Source organism: Salmo salar, chromosome 01 (assembly GCF_965601325.2).
Source record: "Salmo salar chromosome 01, fSalSal1, whole genome shotgun sequence".
NCBI lineage: Eukaryota > Metazoa > Chordata > Actinopteri > Salmoniformes > Salmonidae > Salmo > Salmo salar.
In genome coordinates, this window is record NC_138291.1 from 179,771,060 (window position 1) to 179,797,470 (window position 26,411).

The 26,411-nt window shown below is 44.1% G+C and overlaps 1 protein-coding gene across 3 annotated transcripts in view; it reads left to right on the plus strand.

Annotated features, from left to right (window-relative positions):
- Positions 1-26,411, plus strand: part of LOC106572350 (uncharacterized) — a 91,128-nt gene that overhangs the window by 36,639 nt on the left and 28,078 nt on the right. For all 3 annotated transcript variants that reach the window (XR_014379027.1, XR_014379026.1, XM_045694040.2), the window contains exons 3-4: positions 22,395-22,605; positions 22,709-22,880. Coding sequence is in view for 1 of the 3 variants with exons in the window: in XM_045694040.2 (XP_045549996.1) it covers positions 22,839-22,880 (42 nt within the window). In the remaining 2 variants the exon portion in view is untranslated. The remainder of the gene's footprint in view (positions 1-22,394; positions 22,606-22,708; positions 22,881-26,411) is intronic.

Genomic DNA, 26,411 nt, shown 5'->3' on the forward strand with positions numbered 1-26,411 from the left:
ATGAAAAGGTGTTTACCAATTATTTTAGCAAGTGATCACCTGATGTGGATGTGTGATGCATCCCAGACATGGCAAGTTCAATAATAAACTGGGCATGGGGGGTGTTCTCGTTCCACACTCCTGCTGTCACGGCAAATCTGTCGTTCTGCCCCTGAACAAGGCACTGTTCAGAGCCGTAAGATTACGCATGTAGAAATAAATATATTTATGAAGAGATATCGTCCCGAATGAGAGAAAAATGGTTCCCCCATATCTCTATATCCAATGCCAGAGATAAATGGAATATTTGAAAACATCGTAAAGAACAGTCAGTAAAGAACATATTATTATTTCCAATGACGGCCTACTGGGGAAACATTGTAAATAATTGTCATTGGAAATAATAATTTGTTCTTAACTGACTACCTAGTTAAATGAAAAAAAATCACAGGCCTTGGTCTTCCTGTATGATGTTTTTAAATATTCCATTTATCTCTGGCATTGGATATAGGAACGGGGGAACCATTTTTCTCTCATTCGGGACGATATCTCTTCATAAATATATGTATTTCTAAATGCGTAATCTAATTTTGATTGGACTGAGGCATCCGCCCACAGTGACAGTGTGCAGTTGGTTTCTAATAAAGACCATTATATTTATATCCTGGAGGAATTGTAGAGGTATCGTTGTCCGTAATTATGACCTCAACTGGCCGGTGGGATTTTTTTGTGGCGGGAAAACATTATGTTAGTAAAATGTATGCGCTTTCGTTGTCAGGATTAATTTACACTTCAAGGCTATCTGAACAAGATGCGTCTTCGACTACTTCCAGAGGTGGTCAGGAAGATCTAATCACAATCGGATCACAGCGCATCTTTTGATTGTCTACACCTATTGGCAAATGTGGACAAGATCAGGACGGCAGACACATGCTAGAACCAGGTCTAAACAGGGCTCATGGCACAAACAATGACACCACCACACCATGACACCACCACACCACCACACCATGACACCATGACACCACCATCACACCATGACACCATGACACCACTACACCACCACACCATGACACCACCACCACACCATGACACCACCACACCATGACACCACCATCACACCATGACACCATGACACCACTACACCACCACACCATGACACCACCACCACACCATGACACCACTACACCACCACACCATGACACCACCACCACACCATGACACCACCACCACACCATGACACCACTACACCACTACACCACCACACCAAGACACCACCACACCATGACACCACCACCACACCATGACACCACTACAACAATACACAATGACACCACCACACCATCACACCATGACACCACCATCACACCATGACACCATGACACCACTACACCACCACACCAAGACACCACCACACCATGACACCACCACCACACCATGACACCACTACAACAATACACAATGACACCACCACACCATCACACCATGACACCACCATCACACCATGACACCACTACACCACCACACCATGACACCACCACCACACCATGACACCACTACACCACCACACCATGACACCACCACCACACCATGACACCACTACACCACACCAAGACACCACCACACCATGACACCACCACCACACCATGACACCACTACACCACCACACCATGACACCACCACCACACCACTACACCACTACACCACCACACCATGACAACACCACCACACCATGACACCACTACACCACCACACCATGACACCACCACCACACCACTACACCACTACACCACCACACCATGACACCACCACCACACCATGACACCACTACACCACCACACCAAGACACCACCACACCATGACACCATGACACCACCACACCACCACACCATGACACCACCACACCATGACACCACTACACCACTACACCATTACACCACTACACCACTACACCACCACACCATGACACCACCACACCATGACACCACCACCACCACACCATGACACCACCACCACACCATGACACCACCACCACACCATGACACCACCACCACACCATGACACCACCACACCACCACACCATGACACCACCACACCACCACACCATGACACCACCACACCATCACACCATGACACCACGACACCATGACACCACTACACCACTACACCATTACACCAATACACCACCACACCATGACACCACCACACCATGACACCACCACCACACCATGACACCACCACACCATGACACCACCACACCACCACACCATGACACCACCACACCATCACACCATGACACCACGACACCATGACACCACTACACCACTACACCATTACACCAATACACCACCACACCATGACACCACCACACCACCACACCATGACACCACCACCACACCATGACACCACCACACCATGACACCACCACACCACCACACCATGACACCACCACACCACCACACCATGACACCACCACCACACCAATACACCACCACACCATGACACCACCACACCACCACACCATGACACCACCACCACACCACCACACTACCACACCATGACACCACCACACTACCACACCATAACACCACCACACCAGGACATGACTCCGCCACTCTTCTTTCAGCTGTAGTTGCTGGCTGATAATATAGCTGGAAGGTGTAGGGTTGAAGAGGATTTGTTTGCGGTGATGTATGGTTTTATACTAGCTGCTTGTGGTAACATAAAACCAGATAACTAAGTTCTTTGTTGTCAAAGCTATAGCTGGATGTGGAGCTGGCCTGTTGTGGTGATTTGTAGCGAATCCACGCTTTTATAAGATTTGGTTCTGGACAGGTAAAGCTGACTCAGGTTATTACCTGTTTGTGTCTCCATTGTTTCAGGTACAGTATCCTGATGTGGTTGTGGGCTGGATTAAATGCTAGTTTTCGCTGCTTTAGTTTTTTTTAGCAGTGTAACATGTAAACTGACTATGTTATGACAGCAACGTAGTTTCATTGCAAAGATAAACACTATCCTGTTGCTGCTTGTCTGTCAGTGTGACCACAGACTTCGTTTCTCTGCAGGATGAGTACTGTATTGAGTAAATAGATACACCCTGTAGATTCACACGAACCCTGCTAGTGCCAGGATGTGAATATGGCACTGGGTGGGGCTCAGAGCTGCCGACAGAACAGAACCTGACTAACAGCTTTTCAGACTTGATACTTTATTAATGGTTTTTAAAGCATTTTCTTTAATTATAGGGTTTGGGAATTGTTCAGGGTCACTCAAGGTCTTGCGCCACCCACTAATGATCCATGTTTACCAAGCCTATCCTCCCTCTACTCGGTGATCCCCCTGATGTGGATCGTGGATGTGTTGCTGGGTGAGACTTCAGAGCTTCCAACAGAACAGAACAAACAGCTTTCAGACTGGTGTCATGAAAGCTGATGATTAATCTAAATGTAAATTATTTTCAAAGCACTTACATGCATTAAAGTGGAACCGACAGAATTTTAGCGACATGAAATCGTATTAAAATCTGTTCATATACTCCCCCAGGAATAATAAGACATTTCTTTGAACATTTTCTAACTGGCGAGCACTTAGATATGGTCGTTTTCACGTTTTCATAAATTCTTAGAATTACGTACACTAAGGTATTTGTGACAAATTTATAGCAATATAGAGTGAGAAAGCAGCAGTGCGTCTTGACAATTAATAGACACTGCAGTAAATAAAACCAAATAAAAACATCTGCCTCGTCCAGGACCAGAGTCTACGCAAACCGGTGCAGTATAGCCAATCAGAGCTACAGTAGGTCTATATGCAAACAAGCCATTTGCCACACAGGCCTGTCATCATTCACTTTGAACTGGACTGTGTGTTTACAGGCAGTAGGACCTGTCATCATTCACTATGAACTGGACTGTGTGTTTACAGGCAGTAGGACCTGTCATCATTCACTATGAACTGGACTGTGTGTTTACAGGCAGTAGGACCTGTCATCATTCACTATGAACTGGACTGTGTGTTTACAGGAAGTAGGACCTGTCATCATTCACTTTGAACTGGACTGTGTGTTTACAGGCAGTAGGACCTGGCATCATTCACTATGAACTGGACTGTGTGTTTACAGGCAGTAGGACCTGGCATCATTCACTATGAACTGGACTGTGTGTTTACAGTAGGACCTGCCATCATTCACTATGAACTGGACTGTGTGTTTACAGCAGTAGGACCTGCTTTACTGCCATCAGTAACAACAGCGTGACCTTAGATCGTTAGAACACATTCACCAAAAGCCACAAAATACACCTGAATGGTATTCTGGAAATATGTCACAAAATACCACGGGAGTCCTCTTACATTTTGGAAACTTTACAGTCCTATCCTTTTACTTAGCGATCACCTGATGTGGATGTGCGACTCGTACCAGACAGGGCAAGTTAAAGCACATCAGTAGGCTCAGTTCAAGCCAAGGGTGTGTCATTGTGTTCTGGGAAAACCTGCAGTTTCCTTTTGTGGCTCAGTGGTGCCAAGGTGCCAATGTCTCAGTGCCATCATACTGTAATGCAGTGGTACTCCAACCTCTCCTTGGGGGAACCCCAACCCGCCATTCCATAGCTTTGATCTATTCCAGACCTGATTCAACTTGTCAACTAATCATCAAGCCCTTGATTAGGTGAATGAGTTCAGCCAGTTCAGAGCTACAACAACATTGTGAATTGTCTGGTTCCCTCTCGTGGAGAGGTTTGAGAACCACTGCTGCAGTGAAGTCATATTTTATACAGTTGAAGTCTGAAGTTTACATACACCTTAGCCAAATACATTTAAAATCAATTTTTGCACAATTCCTGACATTTTAATCCTAGTAAAAATTCCCTGTCTTAGGTCAGTTAGGATCACCGCTTTATTTTAAGAATGTGAAATGTCAGAATAATAGTAGAGAGAATGATTTATTTCAGCTTTTATTTCTTTCATCACATTCCCAGTGGGTCAGACGTTTACATAAACTCAAACCGTGGTCTGGCTTTTTTATGGCGGTTTTGGAGCAGTGGCTTCTTCCTTGCTGAGCGGCATTTCAGCTTGTGTCGATATAGGACTCGTTTTTACTGTGGATATAGATACTTTTGTACATGTTTCCTCCAGCATCTTCACAAGGTCCTTTGCTGTTGTTCTGGGATTGATTTGCACTTTTCACACCAAAGTACGTTCATCTCTAGGAGACAGAACGTGTCTCCTTCCTGAGCGGTATGATGGCTGCGTGGTCCCATGGTGTTTATACTTGCGTACTATTGTTTGTACAGATGAACGTGGTAGCTTCAGGCGTTTGGAAATTGCTCCCAAGGATGAACCAGACTTGTGGAGGTCTACATTTTTTTTTTAGGTCTTGGTTGATTTCTTTTAATTTTCCCATGATGTCAAGCAAAGGGTCACTGAGTTTGAAGGTTGGCTTTGAAATACATCCACAGGTACACCTCCAATTGACTCAAAATGATGTCAATTAGTGTCATATCCGTGTGTGTAGGTGGCAGGGAAGTCAGGCGCAGGAGAAACTAAAATGGTTAAACTGGAGAACTTATTACAAAAAACAAACTCCAAAACCAACGTTCAAAATAACCCGGGTAAAATTAACCCGTCGCACACCGATACATACATTTACATTTTTACATTTTAGTCATTTAGCAGACGCTCTTATCCAGAGCGACTTACAGTAGTGAATGCATACATTTCATACATTTTTTTTTCTGTGCTGGCCCCCCGTGGGAATCGAACCCACCCTCAATGGCGTTGCAAACACCATGCTCTACCAGCTGAGCTACAGAGAAGGCTGTAATCTAGACGTACATAACAAACAATCACCGACAAGGATATGAGGGGAAACAGAGGGTTAGATACACATGTAATTAATGGGATTGGAACCAGGTGTGTAGGAAGACAAGACAAAACCAATGGAAAATGAAAAACTGATCAATGGTGGCTAGAAGAACGGTGACGTCGACCGCCGAGCACCACCCGAACAAGGAGGGGCATCGACTTCGGAAGAAGTCGTGACAATTAGCCTATCAGAAGCTTCTAAAACCAAGACATAATTTTCTGGATTTTTCCAAGCTGTTTAAAGGCACAGTCAACTTAGTGCATGTAAACTTCTGACCCACTGGAATTGTGATACAGTGAATTATAAGTGGAATAATCTGTCTGTAAACAATTGTTGGAAAAATGACTCTTGCCATGCACAAAGTAGATGTCCTAACCGACTTGCCAAAACTATAGTTTGTTAACAAGAAATTTGTGCTGTGGTTGAAAAATGAGTTTTAATGACTCCAACCTAAGTGTATGTAAACTTCCACTGTATAAATATATATATAGTCACAAGTTTGGACACACCTACTCATTTTTTCACTATTTTCTACATGGTAGAATAATAGGAATCATGTAGTAACAAAAAAAGTGTTAAATCAAAATATATGTTATATTTTAAATTCTTCAAAGTAGCCACCTTTTGCTTTGATGACATCTTTGCACGCTCTTGGCATTCTCTCAATCAGCTTCACCTGGAATGATTTTCCAACAGTCTTGAAGGAGTTCCCACATGCTGAGCACTTGTTGTCTGCTTTTCCTTCACTCTGCGGTCCAACTCCTCCTAAACCATTTTATTTGGGTTGAGGTCGGGTGATTGTGGAGCCCAGGTCATCTGATGCAGCACACCATCACTCTTCTTCTTGGTCAAATAGCCCTTACACAGCCTGGAGGTGTGTTGGGTCATTGTCCTGTTGAAAAATGAATGATAGTCCAACTAAGCCCAAATCAGATGTGATGGTGTATCACTGCAGAATGCTGTGGTAGTCATGCTGGTTAAGTGTGCCTTGAATTCTAAATAAATCACAGACAGTGTCACCAGCAAAGCACCCCCACACCATCACACCTCCTCCTCCATGCTGCATGTGTGGGAACCACACATGCAGCGATCATCTGTCCACCTACTCTGCGTCTCACAAAGACACGGCAGTTGCAACCAAAAATCTCAAATTTGGACTCATCAGACCAAAGGACAGATTTCCACCGATCTAATGTCCATTGCTTGTGTTTTTAGCCCAAGTATCTTCTTCTTATTGGTGTCCTTTAGTAGGGGTTTCTTTGCAGCAATTCGACCATGGAGGCCTGTTTTACACAGTCTCCTCTGAACAGTTGATTTTGAGATGTGTCTGTTTAGTTTAGTTTATTAATTCGACCATTTAAAAAAAACAAGCACACATAAAACTTAAATAATATCATTGAGGATAACACACAACACAGTCTGGGACTTATTTCCATTGTGGTCCTCTTGAGACAAGATGGCTAGACAAGATGGAACACAGTATGGCAGTGAAATAATAAAACAAAAACAGAGAGGAAAAACAACTATCTCATCATTCCAGTTACATCATAGGGGTTATTCAGACGTCAAACATATTTTTACTTTATTTTTTAAAGCTGTCCAGAGAGGACGTTGTTTTTATAGGCAGACGCAACTCATTCCATTCTGAGGCTTCAGTATACAAGAAAGTACCTTTCCCAGCATTACCCATGAACCTGTATAAGCACACATCAGCAACACCTGATCTGGTGCTGTGATTGTGTGCATCCCTAACACAAGGAAAGTAATTACTTAGATATCTGGGCGCAGGACAATAAATACTCCTGTAAACCAAACCTAGTCTAATCTGGGACACCCTAGCCTCAACAGGCAGCCAGTTTAGTTCCGGAAAGCAGCTCCTGCCTATGTGAGTACGTGGACTCACCTTCAATACTACCCTGATCAGCTTATTCTGGGCTATCGGGATCGTCCCCTTCATAAATTCAGATAAGCCCCCAAACCAGGAAGTACTAGCATAATCAAAATGGCATTAAATGAGGGCAGTAGCTAGCACTTTCATGGAGTCCTTATCAAGCAGCTTGGACTTTCTCGCCAAAAACATAGTCCTGGCATTAACCTTCCCTAGCACTTTATTGGCCATTCTCACAACTCCCAAGCTTCCATCAAGGATGCATCCCAAGTAGCTAACAGAGGACAGCGCCTCACCCCCTAACTCCACTCTGATTTCAGACGACCTGCACAATTTAGGTCTGGATCCAAAAATAACTGCTTCAGTTTTCCCTAAGTGCAGAGATAGATTATAATCTCCAAGCCATTTGCTAATGTTAGTAAGCTCTATGCTAAGTATGCTCTCCAACATAGTTTTACTTTTGTGAGACATCAGAAGTGTAGAGTCATCCGCATAAAGAAAAAAGACGGCAAGAACAAGTATCTTTCATATTGTTAATATACAATAAAAACAGCAGAGGCCCAAACACGCTGCCCTGCGGAACGCCACAACTCATTGGTTTTGCCTGAGACAGTGAACCATTAACCTCTACTACTTGCTCCCTTCCTGATCAATAGGACTTTACCCAGCCTAGAGGGATACTGTTTAACCCCAGTGCCTCCAGTTTGGAGATTAGGAGACAGTGGTTAACTGTATCAAAGGCCTTCTGTAGGTCAATCAGTACCATTCCATACAGATTTCCCTCATCAATCTCTTTCCTGATGAAGTCAGTCAAGTAAAGTAGACATGAATCAGTGGAGTATGTTTTTCTAAAACCCGACTGAAAATCACACGTTAGACCCTGTTTGTTAACATATTTATACATTAGACCCTGTTTGTTAACATATTTATACATTAGACCCTGTTTGTTAACATATTTATACATTAGACCCTGTTTGTTAACATATTCATACATTTGCTCATGTACAATTCTCTCCAGGATCTTTGATGTTACACAGAGGATAGATACAGGCCTATAAACTCTGAAGCATTTATTTGGTCTGCAATTTCTGAGGCTGGTAACTCTAATGAACTTATCCTATGCAGCAGAGGTAACTCTGGGTCTTCCTTTCCTGTGGCAGTCCTCATGCGAGCCAGTTTCATCATAGAGCTTGATGGTTTTTGCAATTGTACTTGAAGAAACTTTCAAAGTTCTTGACATTTTCCGTATGGACTGACCTTCATGTCTTAAAGTAATGATGGACTGTTGTTTCTCTTTGCTTATTTGAGCTGCTCTTGCCATAATATGGACTTGTTCTTTTACCAAATAGGGCTATCTTCTGTATGCCACCCCTACCTTGTTACAACAGAACTGATTAGCTCAAACACAAGAAGGAAATAAATTCCACAAATTAACTTTTAACAAGGCACACCTGTTAATTGAAATGCATTCTAGGTGACTACCTCATGAAGCTGGTTGAAAGAATGCCAAGAGTGTTCAAAGCTGTCAAGGCAAAAGGTGGCTACTTTGAAGAATCTATTTTGATTTGTTCGTTTGATGACTCAGCGGAGGTCGTAGCGGGACTTCTTGTACTTGTTCCTGTCTTTAGCATAGCCTCAGGGTTGTCTGCGAAAGCTCTGTGTACGGTAGCACTGTCCTTAATTTTAGTGTCAACCTCTGTGTTAGTCCAGGGATTTTGATTAGGGAAGCAGCGAACCTTTGCTGTGGGGACAATGCCGCCGATGCATTTCCATATGAAGCCGGTGACGGAGGTGGTTAGCTCCTCGATGTTATCGGCAGAGTCTCAGAACATATTCTAATCAGCGCTAGCAAATTCTGACGACCCTTTCTCAACAGAGGGAGTCATGGGTACTTCCTGTTTGAGCCTCTGTGTCACGTCCTGACCATAGTAAGTGGTTATTTTCTATGGTAGAGTAGGTCAGGGCGTGACAGGGGGTGTTTGTCTATGGTTTGTATTTCTATGTTCAGTTTCTAGTTTTGTATTTCTATGTTGGTTTTGTTTGGTATGATCTCCAATTAGAGGCAGCTGGTCGTCGTTGTCTCTAATTGGAGGTCATATTTAAGCTGATGTTTGTCCCACCTGTTTTTGTGGGTGATTATTTGTGAGTAGTGTTTGTTTCTCCTCTGCGTCACGGTTTGTTATTTTGTAGATTTCAGTTATTTGATGTATTGCATAGTTTTCACGGATTAAATAAATATGTGGAACGAAACACACGCTGCACTTTGGTCCAATCCTTTCGACAGCCGTGACATTCTGCTTGCAAACAGGAAACAGGAGTACGTAGTCATGATCTGATTTGCCAAATGGCAGATGAGGGAGTGCCTTGAATGCTTGCTTGGGAGCAGAGTAACAGTGGTCTAGGACTTTATCGCCCCCTAGTGGTGAAGGAGACGTGTTGATGGAAGTTGGGCATCACGTGTCTTAATGACTCAGAATCAAAATCTCCAGCGATCTGATTTTCAGAATGGCGGATGAGAGAGGGCCTTGCATGCTTGCTTGTGGGTAAAGTAACAGTGGTCTAGGACTTTATCGCCCCCTAGTGGTGAAGGAAACGTGTCGATCGAAGTTGGGCATCACGTGTCTTAATGACTCAGAATTAAAATCACCGGCGACAGGAAAGGCAGCCTCCGGATGTAAGTTTTCCTGCTTGTTTATAGCCTCGTACAGTTTGCGAAGTGCCATATTGTTATATTTCCTGTCCTGAGGTGGAATGTACACAACAGCTCACAATAACCATTTGTTGTTGATGAAGAGGCAGACCCCTCCCCCTCTTGATTACCCTGACTCTTGTGAACGGAGAATCCATAGAGTTGGATAGCCATGGAGGTATCTTGTCCGAAAGTCAGGTTTCAGAAAAGCAGAGATTATTGCAGTTACGAGAGTCCCGTTGGTAGCAAATCTGTGACCAGAGGTCATCCATCTTATTGTCAAGTGACTTTATCTTTGGCCAATAGAATGGAGAGAAGAGGTGGTCGTTTTTACCTTCGCCTTAACCTCGCCAGGACTCCCCCTCTCTGGCCTCTGTAACGCCAGTGTTACCTCTTGCATACCCAAAATTGGGTCAGAATTACACAAAGAGCCCAGGGCAGATGAGTCGAAGTTGAAATTAGGGTAAGTAACTGCCGATCCGATGTTCAAAAGTTATTATTAGTTATAAAAAATGATAGCGGATACATTTAGTGAAAATAAAGTAAAGATAAACACCAAAAGAATCACAGGAAAGATGGGTCGGACCTCGGAAAACGGCGGCCATCCAGTACGGCGCCATCCCTTCAGTTCCTGTATGTTACCACAATCACTCCATGAGTTGTTAATCATGAAAGAAACCCCTCCGCCTTTCTTTTTCCCAGAGAGTTATTTCTTCCTGTCCACGCAATGGACAGAGAACCCCTCTGGCTGAATGGACAGGGACAGTAAATCCAGAGAGGGACATAATTCTGTAAAACAGAGTATGTTACAATACCTGATGTCTCTCTGGAAGCGGCTCCTCGCCTTGAGCTCGTCTACTGTATTCATTGTTTCATTATTTAAAGCTTATGATAAAATAATACGACCTCAGCATCTGTGCATCGGAAGGCTAACACGAAGAAGAAACACTAGAATGTCTCTGTGCATCGAACGGCTTCTCTGCCAGCTGACACGAAGAAGAAAGACTAGTGTCTGTGTGTATCGGAAAGCTCCTCTTGCCAGCTAACACGGAGAAGAAAGACTAGTGTCTTTGTATATCGGAAAGCTCCTCTTGCCAGCTAACACGGAGAAGAAAGACTAGTGTCTAAGACTAGTGTCTTTGTGTATCGGAAAGCTCCTCTTGCCAGCTAACACGGAGAAGAAAGACTAGTGTCTAAGACTAGTGTCTTTGTGTATCGGAAAGTTCCTCTTGCCAGCTAACACGGAGAAGAAAGACTAGTGTCTGTGTGTATCAGAAAGCTCCTCTTGCCAGCTAACACGGAGAAGAAAGACTAGTGTCTGTGTGTATCGGAAAGCTTTTCTGCCAGCTAACACGGAGAAGAAAGACTAGTGTCTGTGTGTATCGGAAAGCTTTTCTGCCAGCTAACACGGAGAAGAAAGACTAGTGTCTGTGTGTATCAGAAAGCTCCTCTTGCCAGCTAACACTGAGAAGAAAGACTAGTGTCTGTGTGTATCGGAAAGCTTTTCTGCCAGCTAACACGGAGAAGAAAGACTAGTGTCTGTGTGTATCGGAAAGCTTTTCTGCCAGCTAACACGGAGAAGAAAGACTAGTGTCTGTGTGTATCGGAAAGCTTTTCTGCCAGCTAACACGGAGAAGAAAGACTAGTGTCTGTGTGTATCAGAAAGCTCCTCTTGCCAGCTGACACGGAGAAGAAAGACTAGTGTCTGTGTGTATCGGAAAGCTCCTCTTGCCAGCTAACACTGAGAAGAAAGACTAGTGTCTGTGTGTATCGGAAAGCTCCTCTTGCCAGCTAACACTGAGAAGAAAGACTAGTGTCTGTGTGTATCGGAAAGCTTTTCTGCCAGCTGACACGGAGAAGAAAGACTAGTGTCTGTGTGTATCGGAAAGCTCCTCTTGCCAGCTACACGGAGAAGAAAGACTAGTGTCTAAGACTAGTGTCTGTGTGTATCGGAAAGCTCCTCTTGCCAGCTGACACGGAGAAGAAAGACTAGTGTCTGTGTGTATCGGAAAGCTCCTCTTGCCAGCTGACACGGAGAAGAAAGACTAGTGTCTGTGTGTATCGGAAAGCTCCTCTTGCCAGCTAACACTGAGAAGAAAGACTAGTGTCTGTGTGTATCGGAAAGCTCCTCTTGCCAGCTAACACTGAGAAGAAAGACTAGTGTCTGTGTGTATCGGAAAGCTCCTCTTGCCAGCTAACACGGAGAAGAAAGACTAGTGTCTGTGTGTATCGGAAAGCTTTTCTGCCAGCTAACACTGAGAAGAAAGACTAGTGTCTGTGTGTATCGGAAAGCTTTTCTGCCAGCTAACACTGAGAAGAAAGACTAGTGTCTGTGTGTATCGGAAAGCTCCTCTTGCCAGCTGACACGGAGAAGAAAGACTAGTGTCTGTGTGTATCGGAAAGCTCCTCTTGCCAGCTAACACTGAGAAGAAAGACTAGTGTCTGTGTGTATCGGAAAGCTTTTCTGCCAGCTGACACGGAGAAGAAAGACTAGTGTCTGTGTGTATCGGAAAGCTCCTCTTGCCAGCTAACACTGAGAAGAAAGACTAGTGTCCGTGTGTATCGGAAAGCTTTTCTGCCAGCTGACACGGAGAAGAAAGACTAGTGTCTGTGTGTATCGGAAAGCTTTTCTGCCAGCTGACACGGAGAAGAAAGACTAGTGTCTGTGTGTATCAGAAAGCTCCTCTTGCCAGCTAACACGGAGAAGAAAGACTAGTGTCTGTGTGTATCGGAAAGCTTTTCTGCCAGCTGACACGGAGAAGAAAGACTAGTGTCTGTGTGTATCGGAAAGCTCCTCTTGCCAGCTAACACTGAGAAGAAAGACTAGTGTCTGTGTGTATCGGAAAGCTCCTCTTGCCAGCTAACACTGAGAAGAAAGACTAGTGTCTGTGTGTATCGGAAAGCTCCTCTTGCCAGCTAACACGGAGAAGAAAGACTAGTGTCTGTGTGTATCGGAAAGCTTTTCTGCCAGCTAACACTGAGAAGAAAGACTAGTGTCTGTGTGTATCGGAAAGCTTTTCTGCCAGCTAACACTGAGAAGAAAGACTAGTGTCTGTGTGTATCGGAAAGCTCCTCTTGCCAGCTGACACGGAGAAGAAAGACTAGTGTCTGTGTGTATCGGAAAGCTCCTCTTGCCAGCTAACACTGAGAAGAAAGACTAGTGTCTGTGTGTATCGGAAAGCTTTTCTGCCAGCTGACACGGAGAAGAAAGACTAGTGTCTGTGTGTATCGGAAAGCTCCTCTTGCCAGCTAACACTGAGAAGAAAGACTAGTGTCCGTGTGTATCGGAAAGCTTTTCTGCCAGCTGACACGGAGAAGAAAGACTAGTGTCTGTGTGTATCGGAAAGCTTTTCTGCCAGCTGACACGGAGAAGAAAGACTAGTGTCTGTGTGTATCAGAAAGCTCCTCTTGCCAGCTAACACGGAGAAGAAAGACTAGTGTCTGTGTGTATCGGAAAGCTTTTCTGCCAGCTAACACGGAGAAGAAAGACTAGTGTCTGTGTGTATCGGAAAGCTCCTCTTGCCAGCTAACACGGAGAAGAAAGACTAGTGTCTGTGTGTATCAGAAAGCTCCTCTTGCCAGCTAACACTGAGAAGAAAGACTAGTGTCTGTGTGTATCAGAAAGCTCCTCTTGCCAGCTGACACGGAGAAGAAAGACTAGTGTCTGTGTGTATCGGAAAGCTCCTCTTGCCAGCTAACACTGAGAAGAAAGACTAGTGTCTTTGTGTATCGGAAAGCTTTTCTGCCAGCTGACACGGAGAAGAAAGACTAGTGTCTGTGTGTATCGGAAAGCTTTTCTTGCCAGCTGACACTGAGAAGAAAGACTAGTGTCTGTGTGTATCGGAAAGCTTTTCTTGCCAGCTAACACTGAGAAGAAAGACTAGTGTCTGTGTGTATCGGAAAGCTCCTCTTGCCAGCTAACACTGAGAAGAAAGACTAGTGTCTGTGTGTATCGGAAAGCTCCTCTTGCCAGCTAACACGGAGAAGAAAGACAAGTGTCTGTGTGTATCGGAAAGCTTTTCTGCCAGCTAACACTGAGAAGAAAGACTAGTGTCTGTGTGTATCGGAAAGCTTTTCTGCCAGCTAACACTGAGAAGAAAGACTAGTGTCTGTGTGTATCGGAAAGCTCCTCTTGCCAGCTGACACGGAGAAGAAAGACTAGTGTCTGTGTGTATCGGAAAGCTCCTCTTGCCAGCTAACACTGAGAAGAAAGACTAGTGTCTGTGTGTATCGGAAAGCTTTTCTGCCAGCTGACACGGAGAAGAAAGACTAGTGTCTGTGTGTATCGGAAAGCTCCCTCTTGCCAGCTAACACTGAGAAGAAAGACTAGTGTCCGTGTGTATCGGAAAGCTTTTCTGCCAGCTGACACGGAGAAGAAAGACTAGTGTCTGTGTGTATCGGAAAGCTTTTCTGCCAGCTGACACGGAGAAGAAAGACTAGTGTCTGTGTGTATCAGAAAGCTCCTCTTGCCAGCTAACACGGAGAAGAAAGACTAGTGTCTGTGTGTATCGGAAAGCTTTTCTGCCAGCTAACACGGAGAAGAAAGACTAGTGTCTGTGTGTATCGGAAAGCTCCTCTTGCCAGCTAACACGGAGAAGAAAGACTAGTGTCTGTGTGTATCAGAAAGCTCCTCTTGCCAGCTAACACTGAGAAGAAAGACTAGTGTCTGTGTGTATCAGAAAGCTCCTCTTGCCAGCTGACACGGAGAAGAAAGACTAGTGTCTGTGTGTATCGGAAAGCTCCTCTTGCCAGCTAACACTGAGAAGAAAGACTAGTGTCTTTGTGTATCGGAAAGGTTTTCTGCCAGCTGACACGGAGAAGAAAGACTAGTGTCTGTGTGTATCGGAAAGCTTTTCTTGCCAGCTGACACTGAGAAGAAAGACTAGTGTCTGTGTGTATCGGAAAGCTTTTCTTGCCAGCTAACACTGAGAAGAAAGACTAGTGTCTGTGTGTATCGGAAAGCTCCTCTTGCCAGCTAACACTGAGAAGAAAGACTAGTGTCTGTGTGTATCGGAAAGCTTTTCTTGCCAGCTAACACTGAGAAGAAAGACTAGTGTCTGTGTGTATCGGAAAGCTTTTCTGCCAGCTAACACTGAGAAGAAAGACTAGTGTCTGTGTGTATCGGAAAGCTCCTCTTGCCAGCTGACACTGAGAAGAAAGACTAGTGTCTGTGTGTATCGGAAAGCTCCTCTTGCCAGCTGACACTGAGAAGAAAGACTAGTGTCTGTGTGTATCGGAAAGCTTTTCTGCCAGCTAACACTGAGAAGAAAGACTAGTGTCTGTGTGTATCGGAAAGCTCCTCTTGCCAGCTGACACTGAGAAGAAAGACTAGTGTCTGTGTGTTAGATAGGACCTCTTGCCAGCTAACACTGAGAAGAAAGACTAGTGTCTGTGTGTATCGGAAAGCTCCTCTTGCCAGCTGACACTGAGAAGAAAGACTAGTGTCTGTGTGTTAGATAGGACCTCTTGCCAGCTAACACTGAGAAGAAAGACTAGTGTCTGTGTGTATCGGAAAGCTTTTCTGCCAGCTGACACTGAGAAGAAAGACTAGTGTCTGTGTGTATCGGAAAGCTCCTCTTGCCAGCTGACACTGAGAAGAAAGACTAGTGTCTGTGTGTATCGGAAAGCTCCTCTTGCCAGCTAACACTGAGAAGAAAGACTAGTGTCTGTGTGTATCGGAAAGCTTTTCTTGCCAGCTGACACTGAGAAGAAAGACTAGTGTCTGTGTGTATCGGAAAGCTTTTCTGCCAGCTGACACTGAGAAGAAAGACTAGTGTCTTTGTGTATCGGAAAGCTTTTCTGCCAGCTGACACTGAGAAGAAAGACTAGTGTCTGTGTGTATCGGAAAGCTTTTCTGCCAGCTGACACTGAGAAGAAAGACTAGTGTCTGTGTGTTAGCCTTTTGGTCTTACTCAGATACATAATACTACATGCTGGAACTGCAGGGTCCCTACTTACGAAAAATGAGACCTGGTTTTTAATTTAATACCATTATTAATCCCTTTAAACATAGAGTTGTTTAATAATAATACTCACCATTTTAAGTAACAGAGGTTTATATTTATTAACCCTCGAGCTACCAACATATTTTACATACATGGATTACCAATGGGTTCATTTTGAAGAAACTATTGGATAAAGCAACAATCATAGCGAAATGTAAACGTGTATCTTATTTAAACGTCATGAGACATGGAAATAATGATGTCTACAATGTAAAAATGACCAAAACACAGTCTTTAAATGTACACCTTACAGAACCATGAACGTGCCATGGTTGAGAGGTTTCTAACAGTAACATAGTATAGAATCATGGTATACATTCATTAATTGTATGAATTATAATGCTTTTTTTTTTAAAATACTAAAACATACATTTATTCCATTTGACAGGGATTTTAAAAACCTTTTACACAATGAACGCTTGATTTGATAAAAACATACAGCTAGCTATGAGTGTCGGAAGAATGTGCACAATTTTCACTCACGATGATGGAGTGATCTGTGTTCATATATACCTCCACTATAATGATGGAGGGATCTGTGTTCATATATACCTCCACTATAATGATGGAGGGATCTGTGTTCATATATACCTCCACTATAATGATGTGGTGATCTGTGTTCATATATACCTCCACTATAATGATGGAGGGATCTGTGTTCATATATACCTCCACTATAATGATGGAGGGATCTGTGTTCATATATACCTCCACTATAATGATGTGGTGATCTGTGTTCATATATACCTCCACTATAATGATGTGGTGATCTGTGTTCATATATACCTCCACTATAATGATGTGGTGATCTGTGTTCATATATACCTCCACTATAATGATGTAGTGATCTGTGTTCATATATACCTCCACTATAATGATGTGGTGATCTGTGTTCATATATACCTCCACTATAATGATGTGGTGATCTGTGTTCATATATACCTCCACTATAATGATGTAGTGATCTGTGTTCATATATACCTCCACTATAATGATGTAGTGATCTGTGTTCATATATACCTCCACTATAATGATGTGGTGATCTGTGTTCATATATACCTCCACTATAATGATGTAGTGATCTGTGTTCATATATACCTCCACTATAATGATGTAGTGATCTGTGTTCATATATACCTCCACTATAATGATGTAGTGATCTGTGTTCATATATACCTCCACTATAATGATGTAGTGATCTGTGTTCATATATACCTCCACTATAATGATGTAGTGATCTGTGTTCATATACCTCCACTATAATGATGGAGCGATCTGTGTTCATATATACCTCCACTATAATGATGTGGTGATCTGTGTTCATATATACCTCCACTATAATGATGTAGTGATCTGTGTTCATATATACCTCCACTATAATGATGTGCTATTTATGTTTTTTTTCTCTAAGCGTTTGCGGAGCATGACAGCTGGCGATCAGCTCTGCGTGAGCCCGCCATGTGTGTGTGTGTGTGTGTGTGTGTGTGTGTGTGTGTGTGTGTATGTGTGTATCACTGCTGCATGCTGGGTAGACCTCGTTTCCAACGCCGCATAAACAAAAGGTTAATGAGGGTTCACGGGCCTCACTGCTTTTTGTTTATCCCTTCAGCAGATGCCAACAGATTCACACACAAACACACACACACACACACACACACACACACACACACACACACACACACGTCGAGCTCACACACAGAGCAGATCTACATGGAATTCAGCGCTGATCGCTGGAGTCCTGTGTTCTGTGTTTATGCCAAGCAGCTCGACGAACACATTCCCACCGTGACCATTTCTCTATGTAATTACTGCAGTTCATGGATGGATATTGGCTACGTCCTGACTTAAATAAATATATTTTTAGTCTCATCATGTTTTCCTGTTTTTAGTTCTGGCTCCATCGTGTTTTGATTTATTAATTTGATAGATATGCATTGTTGTATTGTAGATGCTTTCGCATGAATGTCCATGCTTTCCTGATGTTCTGCGGTTGTGGCCAAAGTGTCAAAGGTTTCATATGGTCATTATGGGGAGACTTGTGATGTTCATTTTCATCAAAGACTTTCATATGGACGTTACTTCCCTCAAACCCAAATGTCAGGGTCTATCTTTCTGTGCCATAAACTCATAAACTGTGTATGTAGATGATTAAATACTGCCCTCCAGTGGAGAGATTACCAATCAACGCCACGGTTTTTTTCTTCTCTCATTGTGTTGAGAGTGTAATGGTAAAACACTGATGTCTTCATTTTGAGAAGTAGTTGTGTTTTCGAGAAAAGTCAGACTTTCTGCTATGAATGATTAATCATTGACTTGACGAGTACTGTTATAGAGTTTTTAATGTCTACGATAACATTGTGTTATTTGCTTCGGGACACACTAATTTATGTTCTTCCTTCAGCCTTGTCTAGCTGTCTTTGTGTCCTTAAGGAAATGTCACTTTGACTGAGGAAAAATGAACCAAAGCCTCAACACTGAGATTATCATGAAAAATGGCTTGATATCTATTTGTGTTAGTCTCACGTTACCATAGTTACCATAGTCCCCTGTCTCACGTTACCATAGTTACCATAGTCCCCTGTCTCACTTTACCATAGTCCCCTGTCTCAAGTTACCATAGTCCCCTGTCTCACGTTACCATAGTTACCATAGTCCCCTGTCTCAAGTTACCATAGTCCCCTGTCTCACGTTACCATAGTCCCCTGTCTCACGTTACCATAGTTACCATAGTCCCCTGTCTCACGTTACCATAGTCCCCTGTCTCACGTTACCATAGTCCCCTGTCTCACGTTACCATAGTTACCATAGTCCCCTGTCTCACGTTACCATAGTCCCCTGTCTCACGTTACCATAGTCCCCTGTCTCACGTTACCATAGTTACCATAGTCCACTGTCTCACGTTACCATAGTCCCCTGTCTCACGTTACCATAGTTACCATAGTCCCCTGTCTCACGTTACCATAGTTACCATAGTCCCCTGTCTCACGTTACCATAGTTACCATAGTCCCCTGTCTCACGTTACCATAGTCCCCTGTCTCAAGTTACCATAGTCCCCTGTCTCACGTTACCATAGTTACCATAGTCCCCTGTCTCACGTTACCATAGTCCCCTGTCTCACGTTACCATAGTTACCATAGTCCCCTGTCTCACGTTACCATAGTCCCCTGTCTCACGTTACCATAGTCCCCTGTCTCACGTTACCATAGTTACCATAGTCCCCTGTCTCACGTTACCATAGTCCCCTGTCTCACGTTACCATAGTCCCCTGTCTCACGTTACCATAGTTACCATAGTCCCCTGTCTCACGTTACCATAGTCCCCTGTCTCACGTTACCATAGTCCCCTGTCTCACATTACCATAGTTACCATAGTCCCCTGTCTCACGTTACCATAGTCCCCTGTCTCACGTTACCATAGTCCCCTGTCTCACGTTACCATAGTTACCATAGTCCCCTGTCTCACGTTACCATAGTCCCCTGTCTCACGTTACCATAGTCCCCTGTCTCACGTTACCATAGTCCCCGGTCTCACGTTACCATAGTCCCCTGTCTCACGTTACCATAGTTACCATAGTCCCCTGTCTCACGTTACCATAGTCCCCTGTCTCACGTTACCATAGTCCCCTGTCTCATGTTACCATAGTTACCATAGTCCCCTGTCTCACGTTACCATAGTCCCCGGTCTCACGTTACCATAGTCCCCTGTCTCACGTTACCATAGTTACCATAGTCCCCGGTCTCACGTTACCATAGTCCCCGGTCTCACGTTACCATAGTCCCCTGTCTCACGTTACCATAGTTACCATAGTCCCCGGTCTCACGTTACCATAGTCCCCTGTCTCACGTTACCATAGTTACCATAGTCCCCTGTCTCACGTTACCATAGTCCCCTGTCTCACGTTACCATAGTCCCCGGTCTCACGTTACCATAGTCCCCTGTCTCACGTTACCATAGTTACCATAGTCCCCGGTCTCACGTTACCATAGTCCCCGGTCTCACGTTACCATAGTCCCCTGTCTCACGTTACCATAGTTACCATGGTCCCCGGTCTCACGTTACCATAGTCCCCTGTCTCACGTTACCATAGTCCCCTGTCTCACGTTACCATAGTTACCATAGTCCCCTGTCTCACGTTACCATAGTCCCCTGTCTCACGTTACCATAGTCCCCTGTCTCACGTTACCATAGTTACCATAGTCCCCTGTCTCACGTTACCATAGTCCCCTGTCTCACGTTACCATAGTCCCCTGTCTCACGTTACCATAGTTACCATAGTCCCCTGTCTCACGTTACCATAGTCCCCTGTCTCACGTTACCATAGTTACCATAGTCCCCTGTCTCACGTTACCATAGTTACCATAGTCCCCTGTCTCACGTTACCATAGTCCCCTGTCTCACGTTACCATAGTCCCCTGTCTCACGTTACCATAGTCCCCGGTCTCACGTTACCATAGTCCCCTGTCTCACGTTACCATAGTTACCATAGTCCCCTGTCTCACGTTACCATAGTCCCCTGTCTCACGTTACCATAGTCCCCTGTCTCATGTTACCATAGTTACCATAGTCCCCGGTCTCACGTTACCATAGTCCCCGGTCTCACGTTACCATAGTCCCCTGTCTCACGTTACCATAGTTACCATAGTCCCCGGTCTCACGTTACCATAGTCCCCTGTCTCACGTTACCATAGTTACCATAGTCCCCTGTCTCACGTTACCATAGTCCCCTGTCTCACGTTACCATAGTCCCCGGTCTCACGTTACCATAGTCCCCTGTCTCACGTTACCATAGTTACCATAGTCCCCGGTCTCACGTTACCATAGTCCCCGGTCTCACGTTACCATAGTCCCCTGTCTCACGTTACCATAGTTACCATAGTCCCCGGTCTCACGTTACCATAGTCCCCTGTCTCACGTTACCATAGTCCCCTGTCTCACGTTACCATAGTTACCATAGTCCCCTGTCTCACGTTACCATAGTCCCCTGTCTCACGTTACCATAGTCCCCTGTCTCACGTTACCATAGTTACCATAGTCCCCTGTCTCACGTTACCATAGTCCCCTGTCTCACGTTACCATAGTCCCCTGTCTCACGTTACCATAGTTACCATAGTCCCCTGTCTCACGTTACCATAGTCCCCTGTCTCACGTTACCATAGTTACCATAGTCCCCTGTCTCACGTTACCATAGTTACCATAGTCCCCTGTCTCACGTTACCATAGTCCCCTGTCTCACGTTACCATAGTCCCCGGTCTCACGTTACCATAGTCCCCTGTCTCACGTTACCATAGTTACCATAGTCCCCTGTCTCACGTTACCATAGTCCCCTGTCTCACGTTACCATAGTCCCCTGTCTCATGTTACCATAGTTACCATAGTCCCCTGTCTCACGTTACCATAGTCCCCGGTCTCACGTTACCATAGTCCCCTGTCTCACGTTACCATAGTTACCATAGTCCCCGGTCTCACGTTACCATAGTCCCCGGTCTCACGTTACCATAGTCCCCTGTCTCACGTTACCATAGTTACCATAGTCCCCTGTCTCACGTTACCATAGTCCCCTGTTTCACGTTACCATAGTCCCCGGTCTCACGTTACCATAGTCCCCTGTCTCACGTTACCATAGTTACCATAGTCCCCGGTCTCACGTTACCATAGTCCCCGGTCTCACGTTACCATAGTCCCCTGTCTCACGTTACCATAGTTACCATAGTCCCCGGTCTCACGTTACCATAGTCCCCTGTCTCACGTTACCATAGTCCCCTGTCTCACGTTACCATAGTTACCATAGTCCCCTGTCTCACGTTACCATAGTCCCCTGTCTCACGTTACCATAGTCCCCGGTCTCGTCCCCAGTAGTCCTGTATGTTCTGTAGATTCATCCCTCTCACACATAACAGGAGACAGGTTTCACATAACAGGAGAAAGGCCTAATGCGGAAACAATGACATTAAACATTTCTGTGTTTCAGCCTGAAAGAGGTTCAACAACATCTGGAGCACCTGAGCTGAGTGACTTGGAGGGCCAGAGAAAAGTGGTTGAGACGCTCCTGAACTGCGCTGAGTGACTTGGAGGGCCAGAGAAAAGTGGTTGAGACGCTCCTGAACTGCGCTGAGTGACTTGGAGGGCCAGAGAAACGAAGTTGAGACAACAGAGAGGCCCAAAACGTAGAGGCTTGTACTGTGAGTACTGTAACCTCTTGGTTGGACTTTTCCATTATGGCTAGTCTGTATGGTGTATGTATGCTAACATGCTAACGTTGTGGCCTGTCTCTGTGAAACCCAGTGGTTGCTGCTTACCTGGTGGGAGCTGCAGATAGCAGGGACAGACAGGCTGAGGTTTCAGGAGCAGGTCCTCTATAGGACATACTGAGAGGAGACTACAAGACTTCTCCTACAGGGTCACCCACCACAACATGCAAGGGAAAAGTGAACCCGAACACCAAGACAATAATATGGTACGGTTAAAATCTCTCTCTTTCTCTTTCTTCTCCCTCTTCCGTCCCTCTTTATCGCTCTCTCTCTCTCTCTCTCTCTCTCTTTCTCTTTCTCTCCCTCTTCCGTCCCTCTTTATCGCTCTCTCTCTCTCTCTCTCTGTCTCTATTTCTCTCTCTCTCTCTCTCTCTCTTTTATTTTTTATTTATTTCACCTTTATTTAACCAGGTAGGCAAGTTGAGAACAAGTTCTCATTTACAACTGCGACCTGGCCAAGATAAAGCAAAGCAGTTCGACACATAGATCAACAGAGAGTTACACATGGAGTAAAACAAACATACAGTCAATAATACAGTAGAAAAACAAGTCTATATACAATGTGAGCAAATGAGGTGAGATAAGGGAGGTAAGGCAATAATAAATAGGCCATGGTGGCGAAGTAATTACAATATAGCAATTAAATTCTGGAATGGTAGATTTGACAGTAGATGAGTGTACAAAGTAGAAATACTGGGGTGCAAAGGAGCAAAATAAATAAATAAATACTGTAGGGGAAGAGGTAGTTGTTTGGGCTATTTATAGATGGGCTATGTACAGGTGCAGTGATCTGAGCTGCTCTGACAGCTGGTGCTTAAAGCTAGTGAGGGAGATATGAGTCTCCAGCTTCAGAGATTTTTGTAGTTCGTTCCAGTCATTGGCAGCAGAGAACTGGAAGGAAAGGCGGCCAAAGGAGGAATTGGCTTTGGGGGTGACCAGAGAGATATACCTGCTGGAGCGGGTGCTACGGGTGGGTGCAACTATGGTGACCAGCGAGCAGAGATAAGGCGGGACTTTACCTAGCAGAGACTTGTAGATGACCTGGAGCCAGTGGGTTTGGCGACGAGTATGAAGCGAGGGCCAGCCAACGAGAGTGTACAGGTCGCAGTGGTGGGTAGTATATGGGGCTTTGGTAACAAAACGGATGGCACTGTGATAGACTGCATCCAATTTGCTGAGTAGAGTGTTGGAGGCTATTTTGTAAATGACATCGCCAAAGTCAAGGATCGGTAGGATGGTCAGTTTTATGAGGGTATGTTTGGCAGCATGAGTGAAGGATGCTTTGTTGCGAAATAGGAAGCCAATTCTAGATTTAATTTTGGATTGGAGATGTTTGATGTGAGTCTGGAAGGAGAGTTTACAGTCTAATCAGACACCTAGGTATTTGTAGTTGTCCACATATTCTAAGTCAGAACCGTCCAGAGTAGTGATGCTGGACGGGCAGGCAGGTGTGGGCAGCGATCGGTTGAAGAGCATGCATTTAGTTTTACTTGTATTTAAGAGCAGTTGGAGGCCACGGAAGGAGAGTTGTATGGCATTGAAGCTCGTCTGGAGGGTTGTTAACACAGTGTCCAAAGAAGGGCCAGAAGTATACAGAATGGTGTCGTCTGCGTAGAGGTGGATCAGAGACTCACCAGCAGCAAGAGCGACATCATTGATGTATACAGAGAAGAGAGTCGGCCCAAGAATTGAACCCTGTGGCACCCCCATAGAGACTGCCAGAGGCCCGGACAACAGGCCCTCAAGCCGTGGTTACACTTGCGTTAATAAAGAACGACTGATTAATTAACATGAAACGTAACACAACACGAGGGTTGAAGGGCGACTGCCGTCGAAAAGCAACGAATCCCTTTGAATCGGCCTGTGTGGCATCGACACGAGTCAGAAACATTTATTCTACTGTCACAACTGACTACAAAGTGTAAATAGGATCATTTTTGGTCATAAAGCCAGTCTCATCTAAAATGGAGTTTGGAACATCCGTGCATCATATCAAGGTAAATTAGGGGCTATTTATCTATATTTTTATTTGTGTGGGCTCCCGAGTGGTGCAGCGGTCTAAGGCACTGCGTCTCAGTGCAAGAGACGTCACCATAGACCCTGGTTTGATTCCAGGCTGTATCACAACCGGCCGTGATTGGGTGTCCCATATGGTTGGCACACAATTGGCTCAGCATCGTCCGGGTTTGGCTGGTGTAGTCCTTCATTGTAAATAAGAATTTGTTCTTAACTGACTTGCCTAGTTTAAATAAAGGTTAAATAAAAAGAGTGGGGTTTTTATTTGAAAATATCCATTTACCCACTAACATGGGGTGAACAGCTGCGGTGATTGCTCTCTATTCAGTGAGACAGACCTGGCCAGCAGCTCTGACTTTGTTTACATAAGACAACACGTCACACATTTTTGTACTTGACAAATACTGCACCAAACACCTTAGTTAGACGTCAAACTGCTCATCCAAAACATGTATATATATATATATTTTTTTTTTTACAGATTTCTTGAGTTATCTTATATTAATTCTGCGGATTTTGAGGAAGTGAAATAGGCTAGGGGGGACAATCATCATAAACCAAATGCGGAATCGGTCAGGAAACACACCTCCAACACTGAAATCTCTTCTTCTTTTGTTGTTGTTGTTGTAATGAGCAACAGAAAAACACGTGTGCCAATAAGACGTATTCAGTTGATCATGTGGTTGTCGTCATCCAATCAACTGTGTCTCCTTCCCTGTATGCAAATTAATCTAACCTGCCTTTGACTTCCTCTTGCGAAACAAGCTGTATAAATCAACAGAAAACACTTTTATAGTCAATAGTTTTATACTCTCATCATTACAGACTACTTTTATTATCCAATAATATAAGACTGGTTTTAATAGGCTACTGTCCCGATAACCTCGAACTGTCCGCATCCGTAACAAATAAATATTCAGAGAATCTCTCCCCAATCTCTGAAAAAATAAATAAATAAAAGTCACCACACAAACAATCCGAGTATCTGGATGTGACAAAATACAATTTTAATGTACAGTATAAATAGAATAAATTAAAAAGATACTTAGGCCTTAATGCAGTCAGGAAAAAAACCAAAAATAGGTTAAGTTACAAAACAGGCTACGAAGTGTATCTCCAAATGGGTCCAAACAGTTCTGGACAGGGTGGATCTTTACACATGGATGTTTAGTATATTGTTTTTATATTATTGTAATCGTGTATTGTAAATAACCTTTCGTATAGTCCTAAACAGTACCAAAGGGAGGGGAGGGAGGGATGTTTATCAAAGCAAGCGATGGAAGAAGCAGACTCACCCTAAATGACTGAATAGTCTGTTTTGATTATCAAGCAGAATTATCATCATCATAACACAAACTGTCCCCTTATACCAGTGAATATGGTCCTACTGGTTTCCCTTTAAAACCAATTTGTTATTTAGTCACCAGCATGGTTGGAGTAAATTCTAGTTCCATTCAGTCAATACAGGAAGTAGACTGATATTCAACTTTTCCTAATTTCAGTTTACTTCCTGAATTGACTGGATGGAACTAGTATTTCCACCTGTTTTACCCTATAGATGAACACATATGGTGTTTCGTAAACACACATCACTAACTCAACCATAGCATTTCTCATTCCCACGGCAACAAAAAAATAATAACATAAAAAAAAAAAAAAAAAATGCTTCTTCAAGAGATACTTTGGGATTTTGGCAACGGGACTCTTCATCTACTTCCCCA